Source organism: Pteropus vampyrus, unplaced genomic scaffold, assembly GCF_000151845.1.
Source record: "Pteropus vampyrus isolate Shadow unplaced genomic scaffold, Pvam_2.0 Scaffold271, whole genome shotgun sequence".
Classification (NCBI taxonomy): Eukaryota; Metazoa; Chordata; class Mammalia; order Chiroptera; family Pteropodidae; genus Pteropus; species Pteropus vampyrus.
This window is the reverse complement of record NW_011889052.1, coordinates 1,395,099-1,419,877: the sequence shown is the minus strand read 5'-3', so window position 1 is coordinate 1,419,877 and position 24,779 is coordinate 1,395,099. Positions and strand designations below refer to the sequence as shown.

Here is a 24,779-nt window from a genome sequence, read left to right as displayed (position 1 = left end):
TCTTGATATTTAGCTATATTACCTGAAAGGTCTTAGGACTCAGATGAAGCCCCAGGTTAAAGCCAACTCCTCTGATTAAAGCAGACCACTGAGATTAGCCCATGCAGTTTACATGGTACAGTTAGAGTCTCTGCAAAGTGAGTTTCTCAGTAATTGTGTAAAGTGTCCTGAGAAGGGAATGCAAGTGTTTGCAACTGGGCTTGTCCAGCCGTGCTTCTGGAGTCAGCCCAGGTCATGTTCTCTACCTGCTGTAGACTAAAGCAAACAAGGATGGCGGGAACCAGGAGGTCGAGATTGCCCGCTGCCATAAGGGGCAGTACTTTGGAGAGCTTGCACTGGTCACCAACAAACCTAGAGCTGCTTCAGCTTATGCAGTGGGAGATGTCAAATGCTTAGGTAAGAAAAATTCTTTATGCATTAATACTTGTTTTCTAACATGTGATATTTTTTTCTCATCAGCAAGCCTTGACTTATTCTACCAGTTCTGACTTCTAGGCTTGGACAGTTTTTGTGACCAACCAGAAATGGGTGAATATTTTAACAAACATTTCTGAGCACTGACTGTAGCTTGTGAGCAAGACAGGCATCCAGGCCCCCCAGGCATGTGAAAAGAGGAGTAATGGAGACAGGTATCCAGGTCTGTGTGGGAACAGAGAGAACAGGTGCTTCTGGACTCTGCAAAGTGTCACACTTAGGTGACACAGTCCTGCTGTGTTCACATAGAAACGTCTGTCCTTCGGATTCCCAGTATCCCAAAGTCTAATCTCCTATAATGTGAGTGTGTATATTTAAGAAAAGGTTTGCACGAGGGAAATGACTTTGGATTGCAGGTGTAGAGAATTCATTCTCTCTCTCATCTCTTTTAAATGGTGCAGTTATGGATGTTCAGGCGTTCGAGAGGCTTCTGGGGCCCTGCATGGACATCATGAAGAGGAACATCTCCCACTACGAGGAACAGCTGGTGAAGATGTTCGGCTCCAACATGGATCTGATCGATCCTGGGCAGTAGGTGGGCCACACCCAGAGCCTTCTCGTGTGACACCAAAATCTTCCCGTCAGCCACAGAATACACCCAGAAAACAGACACGACAGAACTGTTCCTGCTGTTGCCACCTCTGCTGCCATTAATATGGCCATGGGCATTTAGAAAACTTGAAAGTCAGCACTAAAGGATGGGTAGAGGTTCAACCCGCTCCTCCACTTTGCTTCTGACAGCCCATTATTAAACCAATTGTAATGATTAGTCCAACCCAGTTTCACATCTTTGGTTCAAATGGCATGTCTCTCCAACAATTTAAGTGCCTGATACAGAGTCCAAAGTGTAAACATCTTCCTTTCCTCTCTTGCTGCTACTGTTGCTTTTGGAAGTTACCACAGGTCTGCGCAAACCTGTTGTATAACTGTAAACACCCTCCCCCAACCTTTCTCAAGGGAGGAAATCTAGCCTTCCATCTCCTCATTTGTCGTTTGAGAAAGTCCACATTTGTTCACAATTGTAGCCTTTGGTTTTACAGTGGGAAATGGTGGCAGATATGATGGAGGTCTGTGGTCCTGTGGCAGTGTACTGTCTGCTGAAAGCTGCACACATGACAGCTTTTTCCAAACTCACGGTGATGCTTAGGGAAAGGCCCTGCCCAGGGCCCAGCAGGTCAGCACCCCAAAGCACATTGATGTGTCATTGGGACCCATGTTAGAACAGAAAATTTGGGTTTGGCACATTATTCACATAGCAGAGAGCCAGGGAAGGTTTTCTGGGTTGGGGGATTTTGTTTTGTTTTGTAAATTTTGTTTTGTCTTGTTTAATTTCTGTGCAGTTTGCATGAATGAATTGCTGTCCATTTTTAGGGAGCCAGGGTCGGGAGGTGCCATCACTTTATCTGATCCAAATACTTTCCTGGATATTTCCTGCCACCTCTTGTTTCCAGTTGTCTCTACTGGCGAATGGCAGTGTGCCAGCAAGAGGTTGTTCTAAAATGAGAGAGAGCCTTTTTCTTCTACTCCAAAGTTACTACATAGCTTTGCTGTTCAACCATCCATTTTTAAACTCTTTAAAGAAGCAGCTGCTAATTTTTTGAAATTAAAAAAAAGATTTCTCTATTTAGGGAATTCCCTTGGACATATTCATGTATATCAGTTTGTTAGCTGATTAAGGCATTCATCCTAAAGATCAACTCTTTTGTTAGTTTTCAAAAATTGGCATGATTTACAATTTTATAGAATTACTGCAAAGACCTTTCTAATTAAGATGTTAGAATATTTGGGGTTTTAATTGTTAATCCCAGAGGAAAGTAATTTAGCTTGTATTTTAAAACTTTTTTAACCTTTTAATTATATCAGGTAGAATTCTGATGGATTATCCTAATTAACTAGATATATTTCAGAATTAAATTTTTTCTTCAGAATGACTTAGAATCAGATGTAACAAGAGATCCTAAGAGCAGTGTGAAATTTTGTAAAGGTAAATTTGAACATCATAGCCAAGTTTCTATTAAACCAAGAGGCCCTTTCCAATATGGTTTTTTTAACTTGTATAACTCAATAAATCTTTAAGCGATTACATGCTGGGGCTTGAGTCATTCCTATCGTGGATAATGATGGCGCCCACCTGGTCACCTTTCATCATCCACATAAGTCAGGCTCTGTTTTTGCCACAGGCAGTGTGTTCGAGAGATTTCCAGAGTGGTGAATTCTCACTGCCACCTTGGCCAGTTCTCCCTTTTTCTTGTGCTCTGTAAAGTGAAAGCAAAAGGATTCTTTTCAGACTGCCCTAGGTAGCCTGCATTGCAGCTCTCGAAAGTGTGGAAGGTTGTAACTACTACCCCAAGATAGGCAGCTAGCACTGGGAAAGCCCATGTGGTTTTTCCCACGATTTTTCAAGGTTCTTCTTTTCTGTGGTGTTGCTTTATTATCAAAAAAGTTAAGAAAGCAGATCTTGCACTTCAGCTCACAAGAACCACACCAGTTTCTTGCAAAAGTAACGTGACATTGAGCTTCAGGAGTGACACAGAGGTCTAGCTTCAGACTATGTGAGGACTCTGTTTAACACGCGCTGAGCAGATGCCCCCTTTGCATTCCCCATGCCAGCATTAGTTAGGGCTGGCTGTGAACTCCATGCCGTAGTCACTCCCGCAGGCTGCTAAGGGTAACCCTCTTCCTGCTTTCTTGCACATCCCAGTTCGGTCTCCGCCTTCACAGAAGCCTCTCTGATACTCCCAACTCATTGATGGCTCCTGTTTTACAGAGTAGAATTCATCAGGTTTAAGCCCTCCTGCTCTAATTACAGATTGACATATGGATGGTCAATCCTCACGACATACAAGGGCCCTGGCTTGAGGAAGGGAGACTTTAAAGGGACCAGTGTAAGTGAAATAGGACACAGCCATTAATTACCAGGTGCCAGGAGTCTGACAGTGTTCCAGTTCTCTTTGCAGCTTAGGGAATCAAAGGTGGTAGACAAATTCAGCTCAGGGCTCTGGTGCCACATTGTGCCAGGCAAGCCCTGCTCTGACGGTTGAGCTTCATGGGGAGTGCATGCTGGGAAGAGATCCCTTCGGTAATTGTTTTATTTTTTTCTTCAGTAAGAGCTTCACACCCTCTTTTCTGGCTTTGCTATGGATTTGAGATGGTGGCGAATGTTCCTGAGAGCCTCGAGGTCCAACCTGCAGTATTATCCTTCCTTCTGGCCCCAGTTTATCACATCCACTGTGTTTTGGTTGTTTTCTCTGAAGGAAGGGTTCATGTGTTTGCCTCTCTTATTAGTCAACAGTCCTTACATACACTTGTGTTATATATAATTGCGGTAGATTCTCAGAAAGCAGGTGGAGCTTTTCTTTGAGCAGTTTAATGAGCGAATTTGGCAGCAAGTGGCAAGAAATGGTTCTCCAGCCAGGAGAGGGCATGTCCTCCTCTTATCGCCCAGGTTCTCTGCTCCCAGTGGGTAGACTCTTCGTGAGCGGTGCTGCTGGCAGCCAGCAGCACCCTGGGCACACAGCATTTCCATGTCGTGTCACAGTGTACAAACAATTCTCTCTCTCGTTTAGGAAAATTGAAAGAGCCTTTTTGCACAGATTAAAAAGAAGACCCATGAATGTCATCTTTTATCTTTTGTTTTCAGTTGGCTGACGTCGGGGTTTTTGTTCTGGACATGCATTTGTAACCAGTCTTGCCAAGATACAAGTCATTTCGGTTTCTCACTACAATTACCTCTTGTTCCTCCTGTCTCGACTGCTGACGTTCCTCAGTGATTCCAGCGTCTGTTTTACGGGAAGCAGCCTTCCCGTGGGTTTCCTTTTACACACTGCAGGGCTATCTTTATACTTTAAAAAAAAAAAAATTTTTTTTTTTAAAGGAGAAAACTGTCACTAACCTCATGGGGGATTTGCAGAAAACCATTTAGCCCACCTTGAGCAAAAGGTATAGATTTCTCATTGTTTTCTTAAGCTCATTGTAATAAAAGAAATCTAATTAAGCATTATTGTGCTACCTCAAAGGTAAAAATGTTTTAAGGTCTTTTTTTGGTCCCGAGTTCTACACATAGTGTTTAAAATGTCTTTCAGTTGGAATTATTTTTAAATCATTGGGGAGAACCTTCTTTTAACCTGTTTTACACTTGTATTTTAATCTCAGAAGAATAAGTGATTGGAAAATGATTAATTCTTGCTCTGTACTATTGAACGTCTAATTAAATCATTGTTTGCCATAAACAAGGCTGGGTTTTTTAAAAGGAAACTCTAGGGCTCGGCTTCGCTCTTGGTTAATAAAGGCTGACAAACCACGTCTGACTTTCCGATGCAGCCTGTGTTACGTGTTTGTCCTCTCATTTCAGAGCTCCAGGCCATCATAGCACTCAGCTGGCAGATACGTTCTTGGGATTGGGGTGTGAGCTCTGGGAAATTAGAGGAGGCCTGGGCATATGTATTAGGGTTCTCCAAAGAAATAGAACCAATACGGGGGTGTGTGTGTGTGTGTGTGTGTGTGTGTGTGTGTGTGTGTGTGTGTTTGTAAAGAGATTTATTATAAATTGGCTCACGTGATTATGTAGGCAGCCAAGATCTGCAGGGTGAGTTGGCAAGCTATAGACGTGGGAGAACTAATGATTTAATTCCAGTCTGAGTCCGAAGGCCTAAGAACCAGAAGAACCTATAATGTAGCTCCTGTCCATAGGCCGACAGGCTCAAGATCCAGGAAGAGCCAATGTCCCAATTCGAAGGTAGGCAGGAAAATTTTCTTACTTGGGAGAGAGTCAACCTTTTTGTTCTCTTCAGGCTTTCAGCTGATTGGATAAAGCTTGCCCACGTCAAGAGAGCAACCTGCTTTACTCGGTCTATTGATTTAAATGTTGATAATCCAGAATCGCCCTTACGGAAACTCCCAAAACAATGTTTGACCAAATATCTTGGCACCCCGTGGCCCAGTCAACTCAACACAAGATTAACTATCACAGCTTTGAGTGGTTGGGGATGGCGTGCAAGGGCATCGAATACATCGCTTGCCAGGGGAGGTATACTCCCAATGCCGCCCAGCAGAAATCATCTCTTGTATAACAATATTACTTATATCATCTCCTTCTCTGTAACATGGCTACTAGACCTAGCAATAACTCTGTGACAGCCCACCGTATCTACAGTTTCTTTCCAAGTGACCAAAAAGCTAATTTTAAACAAAATCCTGTTCTAGTTCGACCTTGCCTTCACCTGCCATTACAAAAGGACCAAGTAGTGGGTAAAACATACAGAATCCCCACGTGAGCCCAAGAAATGTAGTCGAACCCTCAAAGCCAAACTGGCTTTGTTTCAAAAATTAAATATGGTTTGGCCTTTGTGGTTTTGGTGGTGGTATTGCTATGAATCGTTAAGAAATGCCAGGACAGTGTCAAGATTATATAGTCCACAGTCAGCCTAGAAGAGTGAACGTCACATAAGGACTTTGCTTTCTGTGTATTTTCTAATAGGAAGCTAGACACATGTCTATCAGAATTACCTCAATATACCTTCAGCAACCTTAGTACATCAATTTTATAACAACAGAGTTAAAACAGTATTACTTATAATGTGGTTAAGGAAATTGGGGTGGTTTCACAAGGCATCGTGTTAAGTATGAATTGTGCTTCCCTGCCCCGTCCTCCCCACAGACAAATGCCCCATCACAAATGATGCCCAGTGATAAATACTATCACCTGATTTGGGGATATGCAGATATAATGCAGTGTGTCAACCGGGAACATACTGAATAATCATGGTGAGTTCAAATGAGTAATTGTCCAAGTTCTGAATTAGGATGTCAGAAATTAGGTCTGACTCAACTTATTTGTTCAGTGAACAAATCTTGATGACTTGCTGTGGACATTCCTGACAGTGTCTTTAAACCCCAGAAATTAGCAAGAGTAATGATAACTGAGGTTGCCGGGGCAGTCCTAGACCTTTCCTCTGGTGCTGAAGAAGCTCATCCTCCTTATTTCTAGACTCACAGCAGTCCTCATATTTCAAGGATGATCATGCTCCCAATACTTGTTGTTGACCTCGGTCGTGGTACTTCTCCATCTGGGCTGCCATTGCCTCTTCATAAAGCGAGTGGTTCGAACACACAAGCATGCAGTGTCCCTCACTGCTCTAGATGGCATCACACAATTCTGGTTATAGAAGCATGGAGGGAGCTGTGAAAAGGGAAAGACTAGTTTTAAGATTTGAAGGAAGACTCCCTCCAGGAAGAGATGCCTCAGAAAGTGTCATCTTCGTGTTATTCATTCTCAACATGATGAAGGTTGGCCAGAGATGCCTTTCTGGCCTGAGTTGTGATAACATGTGCTAAGAATCAAATTTTTCTGAAAGTCTCTTTTGTTTGACATTTCTACCCCTTCCTCTGAGTTCTTCCCAGCCAGAATTCTTGAGCCTGTGGTCATTTCTATTCTATAAAACCAGTTATCTTGTTGGTCTTGAAGTACACAGAGTAAAGGACTCCCCAGCCCATGTGGAGACTACAGAACTACAAAGACTGTAAAAGAGGTTGGCTGGGCTAGAGTGTGAAACCAAAGGGGGACTGGGAGCTACCGCAGACAGCAGGAAAGCCAGCAGGACCTGACCACCAATCAGTCCATCCTAACAGGTACAGGAATGGGCATTCGCACGCCATCTCTGGGGAAGGAGTCAAAACAGTACCAGCCAAAATCTCTGTGGCCTTCTTGGCCAGGGCCCACTCCTTCTTCTTCTGCAGAATCACACTGAGCCAAGGGTCAAAAGTCCCCGTGTATTGCGCTGGAAGCCAGGATCCAACAGTCTCCTTTCTGGCCAAGTCCTCCAACACCCAGATGAGGAAGCAGGAGTATGCAGTTTTGGGGGCGGGGAGGGGGAGTTTGTTGGTTTGTTTTGTTTTTTGTAAACATAGCTAAAGTCCAGACCCACCAGATAAGCAAACCAGCACTTTTCCAGCATAACATCCAAGCCTAGTTAAAGCAGACATTTTCATTTTGAAAAGGAAAGGCCTGGGCATGAAGGGACGCCTGCAGTGCACACTCCCGTGCCTGTCGTGAGCCCATCCCAGGAAGCTGCAAGAGCAGGGGACCTGAAGCTGAAACTTAGGCATGCAGGGTAGGATGGAAGAGGACTTTGGGGCAGATATGCATCAGTCCCGGGCAAGTCAGAACAGCTTGAGCCACCTTGGACTCTGGTGTCCTATCCCAGAGCTGTGCAGCCAGCCACATCTGCAAGATGAGATACAAGGCCACACACAAGTTCAGGGGCCCCCAGGAATTGGCCTGGACACCAGAGAAAGGGCTTTATCCACTAAGTGGATGCAGCCCTGGCAGCTCTGGGAGCCAGAGTGCTTCCCCAACCAGGATGGAGTGGTGGGGAGTGGGGCTGGAGAGCACATGACCTCCAGATCCTGAACTCAGGGCTGACATTGTGGGTGAATATAAAAAAATACCCACATCTGTCCTACCTCAGAGTCTAAAACCATTCCCTGTGGCTGCAGCTCCTCTTGCCTGAGGTTAGGCAGACAAGGATGAGCTGGCCCTCATCCAGGGCCTCCTCTGTACAGAAGGAAGCAGGTTTATAGGAAGGCATACACACACACACACACACACACACACATACACACCGCTCCCCCTCCCCCCAGCACCCTGTGCCCTTGGCTTTGCCCACAGGCATTATCCCAGCATGATTCCAGCCCAGCCCCTCACCTGCCTGGGCTGAGTCAAGGCCCAACTACATACAATAGGTGTCTGGGGTCCAGTGGCTGTGTGCTCTCTCCCCTTCTGGTCACTTTAAGCTGGGATCGCTGGCTCATGGCAAAAGCAGGCCCTACTCCCCGACAGAGCTGGCCTCACAACTGAAAACCAGAGGTGGGTTATCCTCATCCCTGATAAATGGGTAAAGCTAGTTTTACAACCTGAGGGCTAGCCTCACTAGAGGCCAAGTTTACAACATGCAGGCAAAGGCACTGAGCAGAGTGGGGACTGACTGCTGAGGATAGAAAGGCTTTCCAGCACCTTGGGGATTTCCTGGAGCGCCCCTGGGTTCTTCACTGCCTGACCGTGCAGGGGCTGGGTGTGCGCGTCCAGGATGTGCTTCTAGCCGCCTCCCGCCTGGCCCTGCGGGATCCTGTTCTTGGTTAATTTTCCTGTCTTTTGTCCTGGAAAAAAAATTGTAGGAATCACTTGCAGTCAGCCCCTCCTTGCATGGCCGGCATCCCAGGACTGTGGGTGCAGAGGGCGGGAGTTGCTGGGGGGCATAGGGAGCCGCCCTTGCCCTGGTGGGAACATCATGTTCCCTAAATGGAATGCACATCCAACTGTGTCCCACCCCCGAGGGGGCGCTGAGGGGTTAAGGCCAGCTCAGCTCTGTGGTTTAAGGAACAGACTGAAAGGGATGCAGAGAAGAGCCGGTTCCCAGACAACTGTATTGCGCACTCCCGCCCCTGGCCTGGCCAGGGCTGCGTGGGAGGGACAAAGTGCAGCAGGGGAGCAGCAGCTGTCCACGGGTCACCGTGATCTCCAGTGCAGAAGGGCCATTTGACCTCTTGGTCAAATTCTTGCCCCCTCCACCTTTGGACGACTTCTGCCCTGACCATTCCTGCCTGTGGCCTACTTACTTACATCCCTGAGGCCAGCTCTCTGCTCAGTACCTCCCTGCCATATCTGTGGCCCCTGGCCAGGGCTTGCTGCCTGGCACTCAGCCCTGTCCTCTGACCTCTTGGGCCCCTGCCCCTCTCAGCAATGGCCTTGCCCTGTTTTTAGGGAGAAAACAGAAGTGATGGGTCAGAAGCACCGAGCACCTCCTCTGGCCCCACGTCATCCTGGAGCTCCTTTATTGTCCCCCCTTCACGGGCAGAAGCCTTGAGACTTTCCCGCAGTTGCCTCCTCACCTCCCATTCTGGCCGCACCTGCAGTCCCCGGGGACTCTCACAAGCACAGCCAGTGGGGGCTCGGCCACTTCATCCTGATGGGCTTCTCCCTCTAGCTTTAGGGACCCCCTTCTCTTCTCAGGAACATCCAGGTCTCCTGGTTTTCTTTCCACCTCAGTTGCCAGCTTTAAGGAAACCCGTTAAATGTTGAAATGGCCCCAGGCTCCACTCTGGGTTCTTCTCCACGTCTTCTCCCCGCTCCCCACCCACCTGGAGATTCCATCCAGGACAGCATGGCTTTGGGTGATATCCCCACACTGCTCACTCCCGTCTTAACACCTCCGTCTGGGACACTGCGCTGAGTGTCCAGTGGTCTCTGCTTGGGTCCCCTTCTCATCTGTTCACTCACTGGGAACCTTCTCTAAAGTTTGCTTTTTGAACAGACTCACAAATATAGTGGACAATTTGGTGACGGACAGAGGGGAGGGGAGTTGGAGGGCTGGGAGAAAGGGGTGAGAGGTTAAAGAAGTACAAATTAGTAGTTGATAGATGGTCACGGGATGGGGAGCACAGCAGAGGGAATGCAGTGAGCATTAATATGATGGCTCGGTGGAGGGCCAGGGGAGGGAGGGAGCGATTGGGGGGATCGTTTTATGAACTATATAGATGTCTAACCAATGCACTGTACACTTGAAACTAATTTAAATTAAATTAAAAATGTTTGCATTTTGTTTCCTTTTTTTAATAAAAAAAATTTAAGTGTGGAATATAACAAATACAGAAAGGTGCATAAAACAGATACTCTACTCAGTGATTTCTTACAGGCCAAACACAGAATGAGAATCACACTCAGATGAGCCACTCTGTCCGCACCCTGCACCCCTACCTTGACGCCCACCAGGCTCCCTCCCTACTCTAGCCTGAGTTTGGTGCTCAAGTGGTCAATGCATCCTTGATTTTCTTGATTACTTTTATCACCTAAACATGCCTCTCTAAAACAATCACTTTCTTCATATAATTAAATATATACCTATAATTAAATGCATAAGGGAGAACCCATGCTAACTGCTGGATTCTAGCACAGTCTTTTATATCTTTTTCTCTTTTGCTTACCCCTGCCTCTCCCGTCACTCTCTGAAACCGTAGTTACAAGATGTATGTTCCATATATTTCTCATTGCTTATATAATCATAAAATATGCACACAGTTACAGAGTGGTTTGTCTTCGTTGTGCACATTTAGATTATTTTGTACACACTTTTCCGCATCTTATTTTTCTCATTCATCTCAACTTCGTGGCAGGTCCTCCAGATCAAGTTGTATTATTTTAATTCCTTCTTGTTGATGGTGATATAAAATCTGTCTGTCCACACTTGTCGATGCTTCTCTCACAAAAGGTGGGATCTGATTTCTCTCTCCTTGAGTACAGCTCGGCCTTAGTGACTTTGTTTCTAACGAATAGAGCAAGGCAAAAATGACACTGTGACTTCTGAGTCTAGGTTAGAAAGATGATACAGCTTCCACCTGGCTTCCTCTCTCAGGACAATCATCCTTGGATCCTCGCCACCATGTTGTAAAGAAGCCCAAGGTGCATATAACGGCCACATGTGGGGGTTCCAGCCCCAGCCAAAGTCTCAGCTGACAGCCAGCATTCAACGCCAGACTTAAGTGAGGAGCCTTCACATGATTCCAGCCCCAGCTTTCAAGCTGCTCAGACCCATGTAGCAGAGAAGAGCAGTCTCTACTGATTCCTGCCCAAATGACAGATTAGTGAGCAAAATAAATGTTACTGTTTTAAGCCCCTAAATTTGGGTAATTTGTTACACAGCATAGTAACCGGAACAGTATGGAAGGACCAAAATGTCTCCAATCATGCCCTTGTGGATGAGCCATCGCTTTGCAATTTCTTTTCTGTGACTCATGATGTAGCAACAAATATCACTGACCATGTAGCTCACATCTCAGTGCTTTGATTTCTATAAATGAGAATCCCAAGATTGGGATTACAGAGTCCAAAATGGTATGCATTTTTATTTTACTGAAGTTTGCCTGATTGCTTTCCAAAAATTTTATAGGTTCCTACCTAATACAGTTTCTACACTTTTCTGAATAAGTTCATTCCTAAATATTTTCTAGTTTTGTTATTAATTGGATATTTTTATTTGTAGAGGTTTATTTGGAGTAAATGCTATTATTTAAAGATATTTTTCTTGTATTTATCACTTTAACATTTCCTCTTATTAATCATAGTAGTTTTCAAGAAAGTCTTTGGACTTTCTAGATTTATAATCATGACATTAACTAAAGAGATAGTGTAATCTCTTTCCAATAATTTTAACATTTTATTTTCTTCTTATATCTGCTAGAACTCAGGCGATGTGTAATGATAACAGTGTTGGTGCCAATCTTATTTAGTTTCTGATTTAAAAGGAATAGTTTTAGTATCTGGTGTATACTGACATATGGTTTTTAAAAATATCTTTTTCATAAATGGTGCCCTTGTTAGATGATGGCCCTCTTTATTTTGCTCAATGCCTATCTCCTTGAATCCTACTTTCTTTGATTTCATGTGTGTACCCCTACTGTCTTCTGGTTTGTGCTGGCCTGACATCTCTCTCTGCCAACTCCTTTATTTTCAGCCTTTTCTTGTGGTTTCAAGTGTCCTTCTTGTAAACAGTTGGTGGCTGGGGTTTGTCTTTCTAGCTCAGTCTCCAGGTCTTTAATTGGGGCTCAGGGCATCTTTATTCAGTATGATAAAGAAGTTTGGCTTTGCTCATTCCATAATTACTCTATGTTCATTTTCTTTAACTTTGCGGTTTATCTTTTTTATTCAATTGAATTATATAAAACTACCATTTTTGTGGGTCAGAAGAGTTGACCATGAGCAATTTCATATGGAAAACCTACTACTTTTCTTTTTTCTCTTTCTTTTAGGAAGATGTCATTCATTGAATATTTCCACTTGGTAATTTGGAAATTCTACGTTTTTCCTATTCCATAGTAGCGCCTTTCCTCTCCAAGCATGAGCACTGTCCTCCGGGCATAGGTGGCAGATCTTCTGCCTGTGTTAGTGGGGAGAGTTTAAGGCCAGCTGGTCCTTTTTCCTTGGTAGGTAACTTGTTCTATCTATTTCAGAGCTTGTACAATGTTCTCTTTCTCCTTGACGTTTAAGAATTTTACTCTTGTCTTTCCCTTCCATACTGCCTGGGAATGTGGTCAGTACCTCCCATCTGTAGACACAGCTTTCTCTATACGTCAGGAAAGTTTTCTTCTGTAACTTGGTTGGTTGGTGCCTCTGTTTCATCCATCCTTTTTTTCTCCTTCTGGACATCGGGTTTGCACATCAGGATGCCTGGATTTGGGCTCCAGATCTCTGGTCTATTCCCTCATGCCTCTGAGCTTTCCATTGAGCTCTGAGCTATTTCCTCCATCAGACTCAAGCACCTTCTTCACATTCCTCTAACATGCCAAACTTGTTCTTTTCTCAAGGTCTTTGCACTTGCTACACCTTCTACCAGGAATGGCTTCTTTCTCTTAATCTTCCCTGCTCAGCCAGTGCCTTTGGGTTGATCTTAGCTCAGATGTCCCTTCTCAGATTTACCTTTCCTGCTACCTTGGACAAACACCATACTCTGCACATCAGCTTGGTTCCTTCTCACCATCGTATTCACATTGCTCATAATTATTCGTCCTTTTATTGTTTGTTTTATCCATCCTTCGCCTCTCCCACCCACACTCCTCACTGGAGAAGAGGGACTCAGCAAATCATTCAAATTCTTGCCTTGTCCATTCTTGCCATGTATTCAGAGTCTAGGCCAGGCCAGCCCTTGGTAACCACTTAATGGAATGAGTAGAAGAGTGAATTAAGGTTGGGGCCGCCCCCAGGGAGACCCTGCTCTGTCTCCCAGCCTCCACCCCATACACAGGAGCACTGGAATGGGAGATTGGGTAGGCAGAGAAAGTGGGGCAGTGCCTGTCTGTGAGGGCCTGAATGACTGGTGCCTGATAGGCTTTTATTCTGTGTGTATAGCACGTAGTGCAGGTTCTGAATCCGCAGGTGGGGAATAGGAGCAGGAGCTGGGCTGGGCTTCCGAGCAATCATGCTGGGTGTGGAGGGCCTTTTGGGCATGACCCAGGGCTGGCCTTGATCTGGGGCACTCACCCTGCCGAAACCTCCTGCTGCCCCATTTAATTTTTTTTTTTTTCATACTTATCACTTAACAAACACCACGTGGCATTCTTTCTATTCAGTCAGTCCACAGGTATTTCTGGAGCTTACTTGGTGTTTTAGGTGTTCAGGATACATCCATGGACAATACAAAGAGATTTCCACCTCACAAGGCTCTTTTCTAGTGGAGGAAGCCAGACAATGCCATATAAGGATAATAAATATCTACATAAATAAATGTATGAGAAGGTGGTATTGGAAAACAGTAGAGAAGGATAAGGGAATTAAGGTGATCCTGAGGGCTGGCAGTCAAAAGGTGAAGGTTGCAGTCTGAAATGAGGGGCTCTGAAGGCATTGTGGTGCAGTCCTGAGGAAATCTGTGGAAAGTGCATTCCAGGCACAGAGAATGAGCGGAGCTCAGTCCCTGAGCCAGGAGAGTGCACGAGGTGAGAGATATGTGAGCAACTTGGGGAGGCAAACAGAGGAGATGCAGTCAGAGAGATGCTGAGGAATCATGGGGCCCCTGCCAAGTCTGGTTTGTCTTCAAGGAGGTGCTACTGCAGGGTTCTGAGCAGGGCATAAGGGGTTCTGACTTACACATTCAGAGGCTAACATAGGGAGAACACACTGAAGATGGCAAGGGCAGCAGCTGGAGACTGGGAGATGGCTGTGACATTGCCTTGGGGAGAGGTGGTGGTGGCTTGGACTGGGTGGAAGCCATGGACCTGGTCTCCTTCTGGGTAGACGATACAGAGGAAACAACAGGATTTCCTGGTGCACTGCATGTAAGTGGGAAAGAAAGTCAAGAGGTACTCCGAGGCCTTTAGCCCGAGCAATAAAAAGGACTGAGCTGCTATCACTTCGGCTGACGGATGTGGGTTTGAGGGATGAACCAGAGCTAGGGTGGCACAAGTCAAGTTTGAGTTGCCAAGTGGAAGTCAAAATGCAGACGTCCAGTCCACAGCTACACATTGAGTCTGGAACTTAGGAAGGGACTGGACTGATTGACATGTAGAAGGAATCTGAAGCCGTGAACCTGGATGAGATTAGGAGGGAAATAGTGTAGACAGAGAGAGAAAAGGCAAAGAGGAGGAACCATTGAAGTCAGAGGAAACCAGGAGGGCATGGAACCCTGGAGGCCACACGGGGAAGGTGTTCCTAGGAGAGGAGAGATCAGCTAGTCACAGGAAGTCTTTCCTCTCCACTCCCATTAGGATAGGCTTTCCCTTTTTTTAAACACTGTTTTTGTTTACTGCTATTTTTCCAGCAGAACATCCATGCTCAATAAATTCTTGCTGAATGAGTGAGTATATGCTTGAATTCACGCCTCTGGAAAACCCCAGCACAAAAGGCTGCAACATTGGTCTCCTTTACAGAAAGAGCAGAGATCAAGTAGGAGGCTCTCCCCATTCTCAGCAGCGCCTGCCTCCTCCTTTGCTTTTCCCAGCTATAGTGACATTCACTAGGGTGGGAGCCTTATTGGCCAACATAGGGCTGGGGAGAAATGAGCCTCACACAAGCCCTGCAGTGCAGAAGTTGGTGGGACCTGGGCTGGGCACTGAGTCATCCACCAGTCACAGAAAACAGCCATTTCTCTGTCCACCCTTTTACATTTAGTTATTTGTCCCCCCATCTACATCTGTCCACCTGTATATGTATACACTCCTTTATCCACTATCTACAGCCACTCTTTTCTCCATCTTTCCATCCATCCACATCCAGTTCTCTGTCGATCCATCTGCTAGGGTAACCAACTTCCCAGTTTGCTGTGAACAGTCTCAATATTAGCATTGAAAGCTCTACATTCCGGGAAACCCCTCAGACTCGGGAAAAACAGTACGGTTGGTTGATCCATCCGTCTCCCTGGCATCCCACATTGCAGCGGTAAAGCCCGAAGCTCGTCTGTCCACCCAACCACTCCTCTGATCTCTTTGGTCACCCTCCGGGTGTAGGCAGACAAGGCCCCGCCCCACACGCTGGGCCCGCCCCCGTGCCCCGCCCCTCCCGGAAGCTGCTGCAGAGAATCCCAGCGCCCTAGCAACAGCGCTTTTCGGGCTGCCCAATCCACGAGCGGGGCTCCCGGTGTGAGCCAATAGAGGTGGTCGCCAGGAGCGAGGCGCGGGGGGCGGGGCTCGACGCGGCCGCCGCCATCTTGATGGGAGAGAAACAATAGGACGGAAGCGCCGCGGGACAGGGTTGAGGCCGCAGGTAACGCCAGCTTTGGGAGTCTTGTGGCTCTGCCACCCGGGATCCTTGAGGGAGGGTTGCCTCGGGCTGTTGTAGGGTGGGGTCTCTGGTTACTAGGGATATCTCTGGGATATTTGGGGAGGGGCTCCTATTATGGCGGGGGCGGTGATCTCACAGGGTCTTTGTGGGGCCGGCTTGCCCTGGGTCATTTGAGAGACGCATTATTTCTTCAGGTTATTGGGAGAAAATAAGATCTGCACTGGTTTTGAGGGTTAGAATCTCACCTGGTCATTGGGGGAAGGGGTCTCCTGGACATTTGGGGGATTCAGGATCTTCCTCTGTCATTGAGGAAGTCTCCTCGATCTTTGGGTAGGCAGGATCTCCCGGGTCACTGAGGGTTCTCCCCAGGACATTGACGTCCACGCTCTCGTTGGTTATTGGGGTTCACCTTGAACGTTTGGGTGGAGGCGTCAACCCAAAGCCTCAGGTACTGTTACCTGGGGCTGGCAGATATGCAGCCATTTTGAATGTTTAATGGCAGTTGGGCCTGTCAGCTGGTATCTGGTGGGGAAATCTGTACGGCTAACCTTATTATCCAAAAAAGTCTTAAAATGGATCAAAAGACTTCTTTATAGTGATAACTTCACCATGGATGGAGCTTTCATTTCTTTCACATTTGATTGCAGACTGCTTTTGTCTTTTTGCATCCTAATTAAGTTTCATTTTTCGACTTTATTCCGTTGCATATATTAAGAAAGCTGCACCAGTAGAAAGATAAGCCCAAATGTTGTAAAATGTAGAAACCAGTAAAATCTAGTGCTCTTAAATGCTAAGGGAAATAAACTAGTCACTGCTTGGGATGAAACATTTGGGGAGCGAAATGTACGTAGAACAAGAATAAAATAAAATCATGAAAGAGTAGTTTTTAGAAAAAGTGCTGAAACTTTTGAAAAGTGGTTACAAAAATGTTATAGATAGCTTTTACAAATGTCTTATGGTAGTTTTTATAAAGCATGATTACGGTGATTTTGATGAATTCTAGTATTTAAAATATTTGCTGTATTTGCCTTTTTAGCAGGGTAACATTTTAAGTTACCTAAGGTGCTTATTTACATAGGTTGCTGTTGTGGAGTTTGTATAATTGCATCCTGTAACCTGGTGTTAAGTATTTAAAGAACAGTTTCAGGGTGGTGGTATTGTTCTAACTTTAGCCACTATCAGAATTAGAAACTGAGCAAAATGAATATTTTGATCGTATTTGACACAATAGGCCAGTCGATCTCATAGTAACTTTTTCTTTGGAGAGAAAAATCACTTGAACTGTTACTCCACTTGGTTCGCCTGCTTTGCGATTTTAGAGTGGAATTCACAGGAATTGTTAGAAATCAAGTGGATGAGAACTAGGACTACTGTTAATAATAATTGTAAAAACTAGACAAGCAGAGATAATAGACTTCTTTTGTGCTTCGAGGCTTGGAAGGTGACAGACACATGCACTGTACACCTGTATACTAGGCCTGTATCTCTGTCTGAGCAGTGGAATGTGTGAGGAAGGAACAGGGCTAATTGATGAACCTTAGCCAGTCTCCCTTGCAGAAGGGTGTCAGAACCTTCTGCAGGCACCAGAGATGTCACTGGTATCTAGGCAACCGGATGAGCCTGAGCCTCCCTGAGGCCAGCTTGCTGAGGTGAAAATTTTCCATTGTTTGGCTCATAAAGGGGATGCACTAGGGAAGAATTTTCCCTTTAAGTGAAATTATTTTACCTAGTGACAATTAGCTTAAATATATTGAACATGTTTTTGCATGGTAGAAAGTAAAAAGATGATTAACTCATGTGATTACATTTTAAAGCATTTTAAAAAATAAATTATATTCCTGTTTGCATAGAGTAATGATTATCAAGTAATAAGAGTGACAAATAGTACTAGCGTTTTGCAGTATGTTCCAATGGCAAAGAAAAGTCCTTTTCCCCAAATTGAGTTTAGAGTCCATCTAAGAGTTTGAAGGAAAAGACAATCTCTTAAGATAATACACAGTTGATTTTGGATCTGTCACCCATCATCAGAGTCCACACTTATCATTAGTTTTGTTTCATCTACATTCTGCCATCCTCCCCTTACTTAAAAAAAAAAAGATGCATTTTTTTAGGAATTTTATCCCCAAAGTGTATTTTATCCATAAATATTTCATTGAGTATCTCTAAGAGTCAAGGAGCTACCCATGGTATCTATAATACAATTATTCTGCCTAAAAAAATAATCTCTTAATTAAAAAAATCCAGTCACATTCAAACGTCCTCAGTTATCTCATTACTATTTTTTCATAGTTCGTTTGTTCAAAGTGGGATCCAAATAAAGTACACATTGAGTTCGATTGAAGTGTCCCTTTTGTTTCTTGAATTTATATATGCTCACTGTGTTTTTCTTGTTGAAGCAACTGCCATTTGTCTTGTAGGGTTTCCCATACGCTGGCTTCTGCTGATTACTCCTTGTGCTTAAGACCTTTTGATGCTGGTGGCTGGATTTGATCAGGTCATTCCTCTCTATCTTTTTTGGTGAAGAAGTTGTGAAGGAGCTGCTAAGGCTCATTAAAAAACGAGCTCCAAACTGAACTCTGAGGGCTGTTAGAGACCTAACAGGCCACACAGTGCAAGACTCTCCTCCAACCTTTATGTCATGTGGTCCAAAAGGTATGATCCCTAGATTTTCCACATGGAACTGGAAGGAGATTCACCCTTGGCTTCCAGGAGGGTGAAGATGTCCTGCCTCCTTCTCTCTCTATTGACCTTCATCTCTCACCCTCATGTTGTACCCTCTGCTCATAGGCAGTTCACAGTTATGGTGTCCTTGATCCAGTGCTCTTCATTCTTTGCACATTACTCTTGGGGTGTCTTCTATCTTTCCTTTGTAGGGAATTCCCAAACTTGTTTTCAAGTTGGGTTCACTCAAGCTCCAATCTCACTGTTCCCAACTGTCTGCTGAATATTTCTTCTTGAGTGCTTGACCATCCCCTCATATTTAAGTGTCCGCATCTCTGCACAGTATTTTCTTAGCTGTTTCTGACTTTATGAACAAAACATCCTCATTCTGACATGTGAAGGCCCAATATCTGACTCATTCCTCTAATTTGATTCCCTGTATCTGAAGACAGGGTCCATGGTTGCTCACTCCCCAGATTGTATGCAGAGTTCAGTGAGGTGTGCATTTTTCAGGAGAGAAGCCCACAAATGTCTCAGATTCTTCAAGGGTTAAGAACAGTGTATAACACCTAGCCACCTACTGAGTCCTATTTCTTTACCTTCTTCCCTTTCCTTAATTCTCTTATGTGGGCTGGGCAGGGCACCAGGCCTGTGGGTGTAGCGGAGAGGCAGGACACCCTGTGCTTCGCTGAGTGTGCCACTGAGTGGGGCATTAAAAGGTGACATGAAAAAGATCCTTCCAGGTTGGACAGATGTCTGGAGAGAGCAGTTCTGGTGTCTTGGGGTGCCCTGTGGAGATGTGTAGACCTAGTACCTATTCTCTCTGGTGCCAAACAGAAGCATACTGTTTACTTGAGAGATTGCCCAGAGTTACCCAACAAGGAGGAGGAGAGATGGATGTAGTATACCTGACCAGTATGTTTTTGTGAGCTCGAGCAACCTGACAGGAAGAACATATACCAGTAACTGTTAAATCGCTTGTTCGCACATTGCTGAGGTTACTGTCTCCCTTAGTCAGTTTTTTTTTTTTAACATTTTCAATTATTCTGCTATTATGAATTGAGATTTTCATACAGGCAGTGAAAGATGTCCTTCCATGAACAGTGTCTGTTCTCTGAGGTGATTGCCTCTGCAGGAGAGGCAGCTGAGTTGATTTTCAACCTGCTGATGGTTTGGGTTTTTCTTGCTCTGTGTCCTTATCTGAGAATGAGAACACAGATATCTCTTCTTCAGGTTCTTTGAGCTGACCCTGCCCTTTGTAGAACCTGTGGTGGGCCTTATGGGACAGACACAGCAACACCTTCCCGTGGTTGCACGCTTGAGAACATTATGGGTTGATTGGGATGCCGCACCTACATTGGGAGACCAGGGGAGGACTGTAAGTTCAGGATGCAGGGTCCTGAGGTGTTTGGAAGGGTGGACCTTGGAGGAGTGCCAGCTGGCAGCTAGCTGACTGACTCTGGGCCCCCAAAAACTGATGGGTGTGGTCAGCAGGTCTGGGGCAGGTGAGGGCTGGGATAGAAAGGAGCAGGCTGCCCCTCTCCCAGAAATGATTTGTCTTGCTCTCAAAGAATGTTTTTACGTTGAAAATACCTTGGGCTTCTTGTATAGAACCAAAGACAGAGAATAGAGTGGTAAGATGTCAGAAGTGGAAGTGCTCCATTGGCCTTCCTAATTCTCAGATGCGCTCTCAGTTTAAGTCACTGTCCTTCTCACAAGCCAGGTGATTCCGAAGGGATGAGTGTGTGATTTGCTTCAGAACTATGGGTGCAGTTGAACTTGATTTCCCCAGAGAAATTTTCTTGTATTTTGCTGTGCCTTATTTTGGAAAGAAATCAGAGGATCCATGGAAGATTGGCAAATAGCCCTGTGTTAGACATAGTTCTGTGACCTGCGCAGTGTCAGGAATTTTCTCACTCCCATATCTTGTTCTTTTCCTGGATGGCTGTAGAACATCTGGTGGTACTGAGGGCGGTTGGGTAATGAAAGCTGCCATATTGATGCTGTGAGCCTTTGAGGGAAGTATTTACCTGAGTGAGGTGTTTTAGGACCCAGAGGAAATTGTGCAGTGCAGGGCACACCTTAGTCCCTCCACCTAGCAGGTGCAGCACTCAGGGTGCTGGCCTGGGCAGGTCAGGGCTACGTGGGTTCTGTGGCTACCTGTGAGGACTGAATCATTTTCGCACCCTTTGTTTCAAAGGGTTAGTTCATGTGTCATCTGGTTTGGGAACTGGCAGAAAGATGAGCACAGGTACATATTGACCATAGGCAAGGAGCATATAATCTTGTGTAAAGCTAGGGGATTGTTACTTATTGACACATGAGAGAATCATGACTCAAGGTAGGAATGTCCCCCATAGATGAGACCTCAGAACAGCTTTGGCTGTAGTCTGAGAGGGTCACTTCTGCATGTTCCTGTTGTGTGCCTTTCCTAGAAGGCTGTGGGAGCCGTAGGCTGCACCAAGGAGAGAGACTGAAGATGGAGATTTGCCCTTGAAGAGGGGTAATGGGCTCTTTAAGGAGGACTGAAAATTCTTGGTGTGTATATATGGAACATATTTAGCTATTTATTTTAAAAAGTTGACTTTCCAATAAAGTGGACATGTGACACCTTAGAAAATCATTTAGATCTCCTTAAGGAAGTGGTGCCACAATTTAGCTAGAAAAGGCTTTTAAATTCCTAAAATTAATTCTGTTGGTGTAACTCTTGTATGTATTTCAAGGTAGGCTGAAAGCTTCTCCCTGTCCCCCTCTGTCTGGTCTGATGAAGAGTTATTCATTTCAAAAAGTAATATGAGTCTATGGCCATGACACCCTGAACATGCCCGATCCCGTCTGATCTCGGAAGCTAAGCAGGGTCAGGCCTGGTTAGTAATTGGATGGGAGACCACCTAGGAAGACCAGGTGCTGTAGGCGTTTAAAAAAGAAAAAGTAATATGGTTATGCTGGTGGTTCTGGAAAGGAGAACCATCTGAGAGGCTCCTTTTTCCCTAATGGAGAAGCTTATTCAGATTTTTGAAACAGAATCTGCTGTTTTATTTGTCCCTCGGCATTACGGGAAGGATGTGCATTATTATGACTTCCATGAAAGTTCTACTTACATACCTGAGGGAGAGAATGAATCACTAGCATTGGACTGCAGGCACTGTGTCACGTCGATGCAGAGTTTTTGTTTCTTTTCACTCTGGCCCTGCTGCTTTGGCAGAGCCGGCACCTGCTGTGGCATAGTGGCGACCCTTCCAGCCAGCCGGGCTGCAGCTTCTTTAAGGTTAGGACTATGATATCGGCATTCTTAGCAGTGACTCCTTCATCTCAGGTGCCTGTTGTTTTTCACGACGAAGCCTAGGTGACACGGGGACCTCATAGTGCCTCAGTGCACCCTTCATTAAGGGAGGTAGTCACAGCATCTGCTCCAGAGGGCTCTTGTGAGAGTGAAGGACTTATTGATAAAAGGTGGCTCTCATCTCTGGCACGGTTGTATGCCATTGTCATTGAAGGCTGAGGAGTTGGTCACTTCCTCCTCTAACCTAGTGCTTTGTACACACCTTAGGGACAGGACAGGGTGTGTTGGGTCATTATCTTCACTTGTTTACATGTGGTTCATTTCCAGGGTCTCCATCATGGAGTGGACCTCTGAGTACGCCTGTGGTTTGGATCAGTGTTTTGTTTCGTTTTTTTTTCTGGATAAGTTTAAAATCTTAAAGAGCTGAGTAGCCATCTGGGTTTTCCCATTTCTCTCAGTGAATTATTTCATTTCCCTCCAATATCCTTGTAATTATAAAGATAATATGCTCTTCGAGTTTGAGACGACTTTAAGAAGTTTGGAACTGAAGAGAGTAATAACGGCCATACCACTTAGTACAAGCAGATCCAGGTTTTGTGGTGCCTGAAGTTTATATAATGTAATATAAATATATAACTGATAATTATATAATTATAAATGTCATCTTTAAACAAAATAATTTACAGTTATAGAAATAATTAGGTGAAGTGAATGTTTTTTTTATTTTTTGACTATTATAATTTATTTTTCAGTTACAGTTGGCATACAATATTGTATTAGTTTCAGGTGTACAACATAGTGATTAGATATTTATATAACTTATAAATTGATCACTCCCATAAATCTAGTACCCATCTAACACCATACATAGTTATTACAATATTATTGACTATATTCCTTATGCTGTACTTTACATCCCCATGATTATTTTGTAACTACCAATTTGTATTTCTTAATCCCTTCCTTTTTTCCACCCAGCCCTCCAACGCCCCTCCCACCTAGCAGCCATCAGCACGTTCTTTGTATCTGTGAGTTTCTGTTTTGCTTGTTTATTTTGTTCTTTAGATTCTAATTGTAAGTGAAATCATGGCATTTGCCTTTCTCTGACTTCACTCAGCACAGTACCCTCTAGGTCCGTCCATGTTGTTGCAGATGGCAAGATTTCATTCTTTTGTATGGCTGAGTAATATTCCATTTTTTATATAGATATATAATCACCTCTTCTTTATCCATTCATCCATTGATGGACACCCAGGTTGCCTCCATATCTTGATTATTGTAAATAATGCTGCGTTGAATGTTTGTGTAAATTGAACAAAGAAATCCCAAAAAGTTAATACATTTCAAAAGCCAATAAACACTACAATACTTTTTCCCATACATTTTGGGGGCAGCATTTTAACTTGCCTCTTTCTATGACAGCAGTGTCATCATTTTTCTATAGAAAGGTCACACAGTCACTCTAGTGTGATTGTTCCCCATCACCTTTCTATTATTGACAACTTAGAAAAGTTTCAACTTTATAACTCACCATATGTCATGTAAATTTTTAGGATGTTGTTAAGTCTGAGAAACCTGTATCAAGTTTCTTCACATGAACTGTAAGACTTCAGGGCTTTCAGATTCAAGATTTTTTATGCAGTGATTACAGGGCCTTAGAGGGGCTGGGCAGCCATGACCTATATGAGTAGCTGGTACTTTTGTTTTTAGTTTTTTCGTGTGTGTGTGTGTGTTAAAATATATGTAACAAAATTTACAATTGTAACCATTTTTTTAAGTGTACACTTAAGTGGCATAACTGGTACTTTTTGCCAGTCTTTTTCTCTAAATCTTTAGACCTGGTTTACACAATGTCGATTATAGTTTTGTATCTTGCTTCTTTCATTTAAAGAGCATATCACAAGCATTTTCTCAAATTATTTAAAATATGAAATTGATAAGCAAACTTTTTATAGTATCCTAATAGTCTATTGTGCATTCGCCTATTATGGACATGGAGATGAGTGAGACATCCTTGATTTTTATGGAGCAGTGGTGGGAGTTTTCCTGAGGTTGATGATAGTTTAATGCTGTGTAGCCAGATGAGTCAGTCTGGTCAGTATCTACCCTTGGTGCCTCCCATTAGGCAGACATTGACTGCTTTCCTCTTCCTTCCTGGTTTTATTTTGCTAAAACTCTTTTGTATATTCATTTTGTCACCAGGGATTGTTCCTCATGTGTAGCCCAGCTTTTCTGGAAGTCCTGGTTATGGAGAGGTCGATTTTCCTTCTGCATTGACTTACTGAGACACCTCATTTAAAGCTGGATGGTAGACCCACCAGCATTGCTGAAGAGGCATTCAACATGTACTCAGCACCAAACCATGGCCTTTCTTTGTTTTGCCTGCAAAAGATGGCGACAGTTATCTTTCAGTGATGAGTTAACAACCTGAAAACCTTGAGTCTTTGGGATGTGAACTCAGTACCAACACATATTTTCAGAATGCTAAGTATATTTGTTTTAAACTATGATAGGATTTTAATCTCCTTATAGGTATATTTTTAAAGTTTATTTTTCACTGAACATTCTTATCCGAGTTTCTACAAGAGAGAATTTTCTAAGAGGTTGGTTGTCATTACATTAACAGCTTAGGCTTTGTGTGAAATAGTTCCACACCAGCAGGTCCCAGGTGAGTGTTCAGGTGCAGAGTCCTTCATTTGTACTCTCCAGTTAATGCAGAGTTGATAAGGTGGGAGATTATAAATGCAAAAAAATACCCGTCAGTACTCAGAATGCATTTTGTAAAGTGCAGGGCATCCCTGGTTTTTGTAATTATACTCGCCATATGATTGATGTGGGTTTGGATAATTGCAGTGGGTGCCTTTTGAGTTCTCTGTTGATCTGTGTGCAGCAGGTGTTCATGATGCAGTAGCAATTTCAGGCACATCCTGTGGGATGCCTACTCTTACTTGATGGGCGTTGTGTTCTGGTGGAGGCAGGGTGGGTGAGACAAAATAAGACAAATAAGGAAACAGTAGTGTTAGGTGGTGGTAAGTGCTAAGGAGAAAAGAAAATGGGATTGTATAAGGGAGTGTGGATGGGGCAGTGTGGCGATTTTAGATG

General features: G+C 44.3%; 2 protein-coding genes and 1 pseudogene across 3 annotated transcripts in view; all 3 read left to right on the top strand.

Moving 5' to 3' along the window:
- The window catches only part of PRKAR2A (protein kinase cAMP-dependent type II regulatory subunit alpha), a 97,848-nt gene that overhangs the window by 66,895 nt on the left and 6,174 nt on the right, over positions 1-24,779 (top strand). Inside the window, exons 10-12 of one of the 2 annotated variants that reach the window (XM_011375382.2) lie at positions 255-396; positions 876-1,009; positions 4,115-4,793. In XM_011375382.2, the coding sequence (XP_011373684.1) occupies positions 255-396; positions 876-1,009 (276 nt within the window). In that variant the 3' untranslated portion in view covers positions 4,115-4,793. Of the gene's footprint in view, positions 1-254; positions 397-875; positions 1,010-4,114; positions 4,794-24,779 lie in introns of those variants that run through there. The other variant, XM_011375383.2, reaches the window with a different exon arrangement.
- IP6K2 (inositol hexakisphosphate kinase 2) overlaps positions 15,599-24,779 on the top strand; it is a 22,335-nt gene continuing 13,154 nt past the window's right edge. The window contains exon 1 of the mRNA XM_011375384.2: positions 15,599-15,715. The gene's annotated coding sequence lies outside the window, so the exon portion shown is untranslated. The remainder of the gene's footprint in view (positions 15,716-24,779) is intronic.
- Positions 21,192-21,310, top strand: LOC111729620 (annotated as a pseudogene).